At 51.4% G+C, this 11,049-nt stretch overlaps 1 protein-coding gene across 6 annotated transcripts in view; it reads right to left on the bottom strand.

Annotated features, from left to right (window-relative positions):
• Window positions 1-211: 211 nt before the first annotated feature.
• The window catches only part of LOC117882904 (maestro heat-like repeat-containing protein family member 1), a 16,769-nt gene continuing 5,931 nt past the window's right edge, over window positions 212-11,049 (bottom strand). Inside the window, exons 1-7 of one of the 6 annotated variants that reach the window (XM_034781782.1) lie at window positions 4,620-4,750; window positions 3,655-3,775; window positions 3,258-3,337; window positions 2,730-2,835; window positions 2,426-2,521; window positions 1,686-1,790; window positions 212-1,250 (exon numbers count right to left, since the gene is read on the bottom strand). In XM_034781782.1, coding sequence (XP_034637673.1) covers window positions 1,023-1,250; window positions 1,686-1,790; window positions 2,426-2,521; window positions 2,730-2,835; window positions 3,258-3,337; window positions 3,655-3,775; window positions 4,620-4,687 — 804 coding nt within the window. In that variant the 5' untranslated portion in view covers window positions 4,688-4,750 and the 3' untranslated portion in view covers window positions 212-1,022. Of the gene's footprint in view, window positions 1,251-1,648; window positions 1,791-2,425; window positions 2,522-2,729; window positions 2,836-3,257; window positions 3,338-3,654; window positions 3,776-4,619; window positions 5,739-11,049 lie in introns of those variants that run through there. The other 5 variants (XM_034781780.1, XM_034781786.1, XM_034781781.1 and 2 more) reach the window with 5 other exon arrangements.

Raw genomic sequence — 11,049 nt, 5'->3', positions numbered from 1 at the left:
ACCCCGAGCCACGGGCCAGGCACTTCCCTTCCCGGTTCCAGCTGCTCTGCTCCGGCGGCTCGGGGGAAGCGCTGGCCGGGGGCGCAGGGTCTGGGGGCTGCCCGGCCAACCGTGAAGCCGGTAGCACTGGGGCAGCCCTTTCCCCATAGCTGGGAGTGGGGAGGAGGGGGCGGGGTTAGGGCGGGGAAGGGGTGGAGTTGGGCGGGGCTAGGGGAGGGGAAATGGGCGGGGCCAGGGCCCGTGGAGGGTCCTCTTTTTTTATTTATTAGACATGGTAACCCTACTGCTGACTGAATCCTCCTGTTCTCTCCAGAACGGGTCCAGCCTTGCCAGCAGCAGGACAAGCGTCACCTTCCCATGTGCCTCAGCCCTGCCTGGTCAGACGCCATCACCCGTCAGTCCTTGGCCTCCCAGGCTGCCAGTGATGGGAGCAACTCTGGGTGGTGGCTCGGGTAACACAGACACCAGACCACTAGGAATTGGGTGCGGCCCTGTGGGACAGGAGAGTCTCGCAGAGGGCACTTGGGGGACTCTCCTGCCCTTCCCAAGAGCGATAGCACCCTGTCCTAAGAACATAAGTCTGGGATGAGGCAAAGCTTTTCATTAATTAGCCTGGCTAAAGAGCTGGGCTGGAGCTGCTCCAGGGACAAGCTGGCTCGCTCCTGCTCATGGAGGTGAATTCATCTCCCTTCCCAGGAGCACCTGCTCTCCCTTTCATTCCCCACCAGGCTCCTTGTGCCAGGCCAGCGAATGGCCACAGGATGGGAAGGAGGCCTGGGCCCCGCCCCAATCTCCTGAGTCTAATGCAGCTGCTCACCTTGTCCCCCATCAACTGCTGGGTTTCCCCCAGGAGGGAGTAGGTGACAGGGAGAGAGACACACACACACATTTGTCCTTCTGGTTGCAGAGCTTGTGTCCTTCCAATCCCATTGGTGGCTGCACAGTGGGCAGAGTCCTCGCTGCGTGCCCGGCCCAACAGAATTGCAGGGCGTGGTGTGGAACACAGAAAGAGATAGAGAGACTCATCCTCCAGCCGGGGTCAGTCTGAGAGAAATTGGCTGGGGTCCCAGTCTCACTCTTCTAGCAGGTGCCATTTCCCAGCTGGGTTCCTTACCCCTCTGGTGCAGCAGCAGGTGGTAGAGCTGGTAAACCCCCTCCCTGGCCTGCCGGCTGATGTCCTTGGCTGGGTCACTGACGGACAGAGCTAGCTGTGCCATGTGGTGACCCATCCTGGGGAATTCCGCTGAGTTCTAATGGACGGCAGAGGGAGAGGGGACTCCATCAGCATTTTCCTGTCAGCTCCCAGTCCCCCCCGGGCCAGGACTCTCCTTCCCCTCAGCCCCTCTGCAGGAGATGCTAGAGCCAGACCCTTAATTTCCTCTGCCCCCAAGGAAGCCTGGAGCACAGGGCTGTGGGCAGGGCCCTCCATGAGGACTTGCTTCCCCAGCTGCTCCAGGATGACAGGGAGGCATGAACCTGGAGCACAGTCCCCTTAAAAGCCCAGAGTCACCACTTAACTAGGACAAGAAGAACTTGACTCAAGCCAGGCTCACTCTCTGCTCTGACTCTGCCTCCCCAAGAGGAACACTCCTAACCCACAGCCCCTGCAGCAGCAGATCCTACAGCCCGTCGGAGCCAGATCACCTACGCCTGGAGTCAGGAAGCTGGGGTCAGAGGTCACTTATGTCAAACTCAGGGAGGGTGATGGTGAATCTGAGCAGGGCCGTGCTGCTCTTAACGGCCCTGGCTCTCTCTCGCGGCACCCTGGACACGATCCAGTAGTTAATGTGCTGTGGGGAAAGGAGGCAGATCAGGATCAATGGGCAGGTGCACGTATTGTGGAAATGAGACACAGACACACACCCATCCCCAGGGGGCTGAGACATTGTGCGCAGGGTGGAATATCTGATTCATTGATTGCAGAGCTTTGGAAGGGGATTGTTGCCCGCAGGACGATTCTTGAATCCTGCAGGTCACAACTTGTCATTGTCTCTCTAGACTGGAACAATGTTCAGTGTCGGGGCTGGTCCCATCCTCCCTGCACTCCTGATTCCTGAACAATCCCCTCAGAAATCTCAGGGCCTGTCGGAGAGACGGGCTGATTCTCTGGGGCCCTCCTGTTTCTCTAGGAAGGAGCCTGTGACTCTTCTCTGAGGACCCTCTTCTGGATCTCCCAGGAGGGGTTCAGACTCTCACTCCCCAAGCCAGCCAGGGGCCCTGTGGTTAGTGCTCAACACAACCAGGCAGAGCTCTGGCTTGAAGTCCCAGCTCCCTCCTCTGTCCTCTAAGGATGAAGGGCCTGACACTGCATTGCACTGACTGCCCTGACCAAGGATGCCCACTGGGGGCTCAGCTAGGAGGACAGACTGGAAAATGGATCTAAGAGTGAAGGTAAAATTGCCCCCACCCCTCTCATCGGGCTCACCTCCAAGATGTACTGGAGCCTGTCGGTGTCTGGGGACTCTGCCAGCAGGTTCCCCAGCATGGTGTCCAGGAGGTCTGGCAAGACCCTAGGCAGATCCTGAAAGCAAGGGAGAGCCATGGGTCAGAGTTAGGGAAACTGGGGCTACACCTGCCACAGGATGGGAAATGGGGTCTCTGGGAAGCACTGGTGAGACCCCCAAACACATATCCTGGCCTCTCTCATTCACATCCCACTTCAGGCAATTAGCAAGGATTCATGGCAGGATGACAGCTGGCTCTTCAATCCATGACTTTAGCTGATCTACCTGCACTTGGGTGGTGTCCTTCTCCATGCCCAGGGTGAAGACGGCGTGCAGGGCAGCTCGGAGGAGGTGGGTCTCCAGCTCTGGCTCCAGGGCAGGTGTCATGGTGCTGGCAAGAGAGAGGAGCCGGCATTAGACTGTGCAGTGCGGGGATGGGACTGGCACCAACATGCAGGTGAAACTGCAGGGAAATAGGCACAGGCTGGCGAGAATGGAAACTGAGGCACCGAGCCAGGGAATGACAAGGCCAAGGTTTCTCAGACAGACAGTGGCAGGGCAGGAATAGCACCTGTTCCCTGGACCCTGCTGCCCCTCCTGTATCTGATCCTGGGTGTGAGCCTCTCCCCAAAGCCGTTGCAATGTTACTGGAGTGAAAAGAACAGCCCAGCCAGGAGAGAGTGAACCTTCCCCCCACCTCTGCCAGAGGAACCATCCTTGGGCGGTGACCTGGGAGTGGGAGGGGCAGTGACTCCCAGCCCTGGGCCTGAGCAGCACTGGGGTTAGGGGAACCGGGCCGGAGGGTCTCGGTACCTGAGGTTGCCCACAGCAATCAGGGAGTTAGCGAGGATGGCGCCGGGTGGAGAGTTATCAGGCAGCTCCTCAATGAGCTCCTGTGAGACCCAAAGGAGACAAAGGAGCGTGTGAGATTCGGGCCTCACTGACACTTCCCAGTGAGGAGATTACACAGCCAGGGCCCCACACAGCCAGCAGGATCCCCCCACCTGTCCCCCGCTCCTCTGATTCCTGCCCAATAGTGACTACTCTCCGAATTTCTCCCGTCTCTTCTCCCCAGTCTTCAGCCCCAGCAATCCCTGCCCTCTGCTGCCCCTCCAGCACCAACAATCCCCCATCCATTGGCCTGGGGAGACCCCTGCCCCTCCCATATCTCTGTCCTCCCTCCAGCAGCTGGGCACCATGTCTCGCTCACCACAATCCTCTCCGCCACAGCCGCCTTGCAGCAGTGCGGCTCCAATGTGTCCTGCCCTCTCTGCTGTGCAGCGAGACGCGGGGTGGATGGCGTGCAGGAACACGAGCTGCTGGGCCTCCTCCTGCACCCACCAGGAGTGGGGTTAGGGGAGAGAGAGCCAGTTAGCCAGGGACCTCCCTGCCCCCACACAGCAACTGCAGGACTCAGGCCTGAATGGGGGATAGTGGGGACCCGCCCATTGTCCAAATCACCCACCACTCCACCACAAGCAGGGTCAGGAACTGGGACAGTGCCTGTGGGGGGAGGAGACCCGGCTGGTGTGTGACAGACACCCCCACCTCTGGGGTCCCAGATCATGGAGGAGAAAGGTCCCCATTAGGGCTGGTGGATCATCAGGGACAAGACCCTCTGCAGGGGGTCAGGTGCTGGGAAGGGCAGGACAGTCTCGGTTCCAGCACAGCTGGGGTACGTTTGTACCTTTTCTCCGCCTTGGAGCTGCTCTCGGCTGTTATTGAGAGTTGCCTCCTCTGTGGCCACGTCCACCCATTCCTCCTCCTCGTCCCCTGAGTCCCTGGCAGTCCCTGCACCAGGGAGAGTGGCCTGCTGCCACTTGGGGGAAGGACAGGGGCACGGTGGGGCAATGTGTCACACCCTTCCCACCTCCGGGACCCAGGGCAGATCAGGCCCCACACTCCCCCCTCTCAGTGATGCCTTCAGCCCCCAACTCCTTCAGGAGCCCATAGCAACGAGACCCCCCCACGCTGTTCTGGACTCCCTGGGAGGTGCCTCCCCCCAACTGGAGCACCAAGGACCAAAGTGGCAGCATCTAGTGTCAGGGGGGTTCATGTGGCTCAAGCCAGACCCCTGGGCTGGGGACCCGCCCCCATAGCACTGATCGAGGGCCTGGGCCCAGGGTGTTCACAGCCCCGCCCTCACCTCTCCATGAGCCCAGCCTGACTCCTCACCTAGAACAAAGCAGCGGCGTCCATCGGCCTCGCTGCTGCCCGAGTCCCAGGCACTGCTGCTGTCCCATGGGGAGCGGGCCGAGCTGCTGGTGGTGGAACAGGGATCCTCCACCTCCTGCCCTGGGGAGGCTGGAAGGTCCTCACTGACCGGGCAGGGCAATGCCTCCTGCTGGGAATCAGGACTGGGCTTCTGGGGCTGCTGCTGCCCACACAACATGCCCCAGAGTCACCCTGCCCGGCTCCCCTCCTGCGCTGGGTCCTGCCTGCCCAGCCGCAGCCTGGCCCAGCTCCATTTCGACCTGGCCTCTCCCACCTCGGCGCCTGCGCTGGGAGCGGGTTTTCTCCGCCAGAAGGCTGGGCACTTCCACCTCCTGGCACGGCCGGGAGCTCCTTCCCTGCCAGCGGGGACGGAGGGGCCGCTCTGCTCCAGGGGAAGATGGCAGCTGCTTCCCTCAGGCTCTGGGGCCACCTGCAGAGCCTTCTTCCTGAACATCCTCAGGAGCCTGGCCACCCTGGAACCGAGCGGGGAGCGGGTGTGAGTCTGGGGTCAAGGCAGCCTCTCACTAACCAGCCTGTTTGGTCCCTCCCCATCCCTGCCCCAGCCAGAGCAGCTCCTCCTCCCCGCACAGGGGTGCATGTAATGCAATCTACACGCACTGGCAGGAGTTCATTGCATGATCTGCTTCCTGCTGTTTGGTTCTGGGCTGTTGGAGTACGGGCTTGCAACCATCTGTGCACACATATTATACTAATTGCATCTAGACCACATCTCCCTAGTTTGTTTGTGAGAATGTCCTTATTAACACCAAGATGGATCACATCTACTGTTTACCCACCTCCACTAGGCCCGTAACCCTGCCAAAGAAGGAGCTAGGATTGGTTTGGAATGATTTGTTCTTGACAAGTCCATGCTCACTAGTCCTAAGAACCAAATTGTCCTGTAGGTGCTGACAAACTGATTGTTTAATAAGGAGTTCCAGTATCTTTCCAGGTATGTTAATGGATGGGAAGACGTTCTTTTTCAGGGATCTCTGACGAGAACTGGGGCACAGCACTTAGTTTGTTGAGGCCATAAAATGGAGACAGGCACCTCTTCTCTCCTCCCAGCACCCCAGATACCTAAAACGGTGGGACTCACATCCCTCAATGGGCTTTAAAAAAGACAATGGTTACAATGTGGCCCCGACCATTTCTGGTTTCTGCAGACTAGATGTTTTAGCAAAGTTTAGAATTCCTTGGTGCTCAACACTGTGAAACTCCCCTTTCTCCTTCACAACGGGCTTTAACGCCCCTTATCTCACCCAGGCTCTCGACTGCCCAAAGTTGGAGAATTGTCCCTGTTCCCATTGCAGATCACCCCCCACGACACACACACAGAGTCCTCCTGGTGGTGGGAGGGGAACAGAGGAAAGGACAGAAGATGTAAGAGATGAAGAGAAAGGAGGGAGGGATGGAGGAAAAGGTAAAACAAAAAGGACAAACCCTAATGTCCCCAGTGATTCTAAGGGACAAAATCCCAGGTGGGGAATAAAATTCGACCACCTTAAGCTAGTGTTTTCCATGCCTAGAATTCAGCTGGCGCCAGATGCATAAGACTGAACAGGTTCCAAACCTCTCAGAGGCTCTTACCTTCTAAACAGGGACGTCTGTTTTCTAGTAAAATCAGGAAAAACAAAAGAGAAAACTCAAAAGAGGTTCCTCCTGGCGCTCATATACGTGAACCTAAATACTCTCTCAGTCCTCAAAGAGAGAGACCTCGAGAAGGAGACTTGCTGAAGCAAAGCTACAGGGGACTCTGAGGTTTCCCTGGCCCTGCGCCCCTGTCCTGCCTGGCTGATGTCAGCATCTCTCTGTGAGGTCACCACCTCCCCAGCACCTTTGACCAATAGGCTGAGGTCCTGCAAAAGGCCTTTGTGATGTCACTGCCACACCCACCCCTCCCCTGCAGTGCTAATGTTCTGCTGCAGGCCAGACACTTTGGAGGTTTGAGCTACTCCCTGTGGATCACCCCGCTCAATAAGTGTTCATTCTAGGAAGCAAGCTGGCTAGACAGTAAAACATCACAAGCTGCTCCCAATACTACACTCGGTTTCTCAGAAATGAGTAGACTTTATGGGCAGAAGAGACAGTTAGAGCATCTAATCTGACCCCCTGCATATCACAGGCCTCCTGTCTACCACAATAGCTACTGTTCGGGTAAACACATTCCAGAGAGGCATCTAGTCTTTATTAAATGACATCAAGAGATGGAGAATCCACCACTTTCCTTGGTAGCTTCTTCCTGTGGTCAATCATCCCCGCTGTTGAATATTTGTGCCTTATTTGTCATAGGAATTTGTCTCTTTTCACCTTCCAGCCATTCCCAAACCTCAGCCAGTATTTGTAGGTGACAAATCTCATGAATTGTCACAGATTGCGGTGTTACTAGAGGGGGTTTTGGAATTAACTGATAAGTCATTGGGACCAGATTGCATTCACCCAAGAGTTCTGAAAGAACTCAGATGTGAAATTGCGGAACTACTAATTATGGTTTGTAACTTGTCCTTTAAATCAGCTTCTGTATCCATGACTGGAAGATAGCTAATATAACGCCAATATTTAAAAAGGGCACTATTGGTGATCCCGGCAATTCATAGATTCATAGATTATAGGACTGGAAGGGACCTCGAGAGGTCATCGAGTCCAGTCCCCTGCCCGCATTGCAGGACCAAATACTGTCTAGACCATCCCTGATAGACATTTATCTAACCTAATCTTAAATATCTCCAGAGACGGAGATTCCACAACCTCCCTAGGCAATTTGTTCCAGTGTTTAACCACCCTGACAGTTAGGAACTTTTTCCTAATGTCCAACCTAGACCTCCCTTGCTGCAGTTTAAACCCATTGTTCCTGGTTCTATCCTTAGAGGCTAAGGTGAACAAGTTCTCTCCCTCCTCCTCATGACACCCTTTTAGATACCTGAAAACTGCTATCATGTCCCCTCTCAGTCTTCTCTTTTCCAAACTAAACAAACCCAGTTCTTTCAGCCTTCCTTCATAGATCATGTTCTCAAGACCTTTAATCATTCTTGTTGCTCTTCTTTGGACCCTTTCCAATTTCTCGACATCTTTTTTAAAATGCGGTGCCCAGAACTGGACACAATACTCCAGCTGAGGCCTAACCAGAGCAGAGTAGAGCGGAAGAATGACTTCTCGTGTCTTGCTCACAACACACCTGTTAATGCATCCCAGAATCATGTTTGCTTTTTTTGCAACAGCATCACACTGTTGACTCATATTTAGCTTGTGGTCCACTATAACCCCTAGATCCCTTTCTGCCGTACTCCTTCCTAGACAGTCTTTTCCCATTCTGTATGTGTGAAATTGATTTTTCCTTCCTAAGTGGAGCACTTTGCATTTGTCTTTATTAAACTTCATCCTGTTTAACACAGACCATTTCTCCAATTTGTCCAGATCATTTTGAATTATGACCCTGTCCTCCAAAGTAGTTGCAATCCCTCCCAGTTTGGTATCATCCGCAAACTTAATAAGCGTACTTTCTATGCCAATATCTAAGTCGTTGATGAAGATATTGAACAGAGCCGGTCCCAAAACAGACCCCTGCGGAACCCCACTCGTTACGCCTTTCCAGCAGGATTGGGAACCATTAATAACAACTCTCTGAGTACGGTTATCCAGCCAGTTATGCACCCACCTTATAGTAGCCCCATCTAATTTGTATTTGCCTAGTTTATCGATAAGAATATCATGCGAGACCGTATCAAATGCCTTACTAAAGTCTAGGTATACCACATCCACCGCTTCACCCTTATCCACGAGGCTCGTTATCCTATCAAAGAAAGCTATCAGATTAGTTTGACATGATTTGTTCTTCACAAATCCATGCTGGCTGTTCCCTATCACCTTACCACCTTCCAAGTGTTTGCAGATGATTTCCTTAATTACTTGCTCCATTATCTTCCCTGGCACAGAAGTTAAACTAACTGGTCTGTAGTTACCTGGGTTGTTTTTATTTCCCTTTTTATAGATGGGCACTATATTTGCCCTTTTCCAGTCTTCTGGAATCTCTCCCGTCTCCCATGACTTTCCAAAGATAATAGCTAGAGGCTCAGATACCTCCTCTATTAGCTCCTTGAGTATTCTAGGATGCATTTCATCAGGCCCGGGTGACTTGCAGGCATCTAACTTTTCTAAGTGATTTTTAACTTGTTCTTTTTTTATTTTATCCGCTAAACCTACCCCCTTCCCATTAGCATTCACTATGTTAGGCATTCCTTCAGACTTCTCGGTGAAGACCGAAACAAAGAAGTCATTAAGCATCTCTGCCATTTCCAAGTTTCCTGTTACTGTTTCTCCCTCTTCACTAAGCAGTGGACCTACCCTGTCTTTGGTCTTCCTCTTGGAAGACCAGTTACGGACCAGTAAGTCTAATGTCAGTACCGGGCAAATTAGTTGAAACAATTGTAAAGAATAAAATTGTCAGACACATAGAAGAACATAAATTGTTGGGCAAAAGTCAACATAGTTTAGGTAAAGGGAAATCGTGTCTTACTAATCTATTAGAGTTCTTTGAAGGGGTCAACAAACATGTGGACAAGGGGGATCCAGTGGACATAGTGTACTTAGATTTCCAGAAAGCATTTGACAAGGTCCCTCACCAAAGGGTCTTATGTAAATTAAGTTGTCATGGGATAAGAGGGAAGATCCTTTCATGGATTGAGAACTGGTTAAAAGACAGGGAACAAAGGGTAGGAATAAATGGTAAATTTTCAGAATGGAGAGGGGTAACTAGTGGTGTTCCCCAAGGGTCAGTCCTAGACCAATGCTATTCAACTTATTCATAAATGATCTGGAGAAAGGGGTAAAAAGTGAGATGGCAAAGTTTGCAGATGATACTAAAGTGCTCAAGATAATTAAGACCAAAGCAGACTGTGAAGAACTTCAAAAAGATCTCACAAAACTAAGTGATTGGGAAACAAAATGGCAAATGAAATTTAATGTGGACAACGTAAAGTAATGCACATTGGGAAAAATAACCCCAACTATACATACAATATGATGGGGGCTAATTTAGCTACAACGAATCAGGAAAAAGATCTTGGAGTCATCGTGGATAGTTCTCTGAAGACTTCCACGCAGTGTGCAGCGGCAGTCAAAAAAGCAAACAGGATGTTAGGAATCATTAAAAAGGGGATAGAGAATGAGACGGAGAATATCTTATTGCCCTTATATAAATCCATGGTACACCCACATCTTGAATACTGTGTACAGATGTGGTCTCCTCATCTCAAAAAAGATATACTGGCATTAGAAAAGGTTCAGAGAAGGGCAATTAAAATGATTAGAGGTTTGGAAGGGGTCCCATATGAGGAGAGATTAAAGAGGCTAGGACTTTTCAGCTTGGAAAAGAGGAGACTATGGGGGGATATGATAGAGGTATATGAAATCATGAGTGATGTGGAGAAAGTGAATAAGGAAAAGTTATTTACTTGTTCCCATAATATAAGAACTCCACTAGTAAGCTCCCTCCAGCCTGACAGTTCACCTTTCAGTACGACCCGTTGTAGTCTCCCCTTTAACCAGTTCCTTATCCACCTTTCAATTTTCATATTGATCCTCATCTTTTCCAATTTAGCTAATAATTCCCCATGTGGAACCGTATCAAATGCCTTACTGAAATCGAGGTAAATTAGATCCACTGCGTTTCCTTTGTCTAAAAAATCTGTTACCTTCTCAAAGAAGGAGATCAGGTTGGTTTGGCACGATCTACCTTTTGTAAAGCCATGTTGTATTTTGTCCCAATTACCATTGACTTCAATGTCCTTAACTACTTTCTCCTTCAAAACATTTTCTGAGACCTTGCATACTACAGATGTCAAACTAACAGGCCTGTAGTTACCTGGATCACGTTTTTTCCTTTTCTTAAAGCTAGGAACTATGTTAGCAATTCTCCAGTCATACGGTACAACCCCTGAGTTTACAGATTCATTAAAAATTCTTGCTAATGGGTTTGCAATTTCATGTGCCAGTTCTTTTAATATTCTTGGATGAAGATTATCTGGGCCCCCCGATTTAGTCCCATTAAGCTGTTCGAGTTTGTCTTCTAACTCAGATGTGGTAATATCTACCTCCATATCCTCATTCCCATTTGTCATCCTACCATTATCCCTAAGCTCCTCATTAGCCTCTGAAAGACAGAGGCAAAGTATTTGTTTAGACATTGGGCCATGCCTAGATTATCCTTAACCTCCACTCCATCCTCAGTGTTTAGTGGTCCCACTTCTTCTTTCTTTATTTTCTTCTGATTTATATGGCTATAAAACCTTTTACTATTGGTTTGAATTCCCTTTGCAAGGTCCAACTCTACATGGCTTTCGGCCTTTCTCACTTTATCCCTACATGTTCTGACCTCAGTAAGGTAGCTTTCCTT

This window comes from Trachemys scripta, chromosome 9 (assembly GCF_013100865.1).
Source record: "Trachemys scripta elegans isolate TJP31775 chromosome 9, CAS_Tse_1.0, whole genome shotgun sequence".
Taxonomy (NCBI): domain Eukaryota; kingdom Metazoa; phylum Chordata; order Testudines; family Emydidae; genus Trachemys; species Trachemys scripta.
The sequence above is the reverse complement of the archived record's forward strand: the minus strand, read 5'-3'. Positions and strand labels throughout refer to the sequence as shown.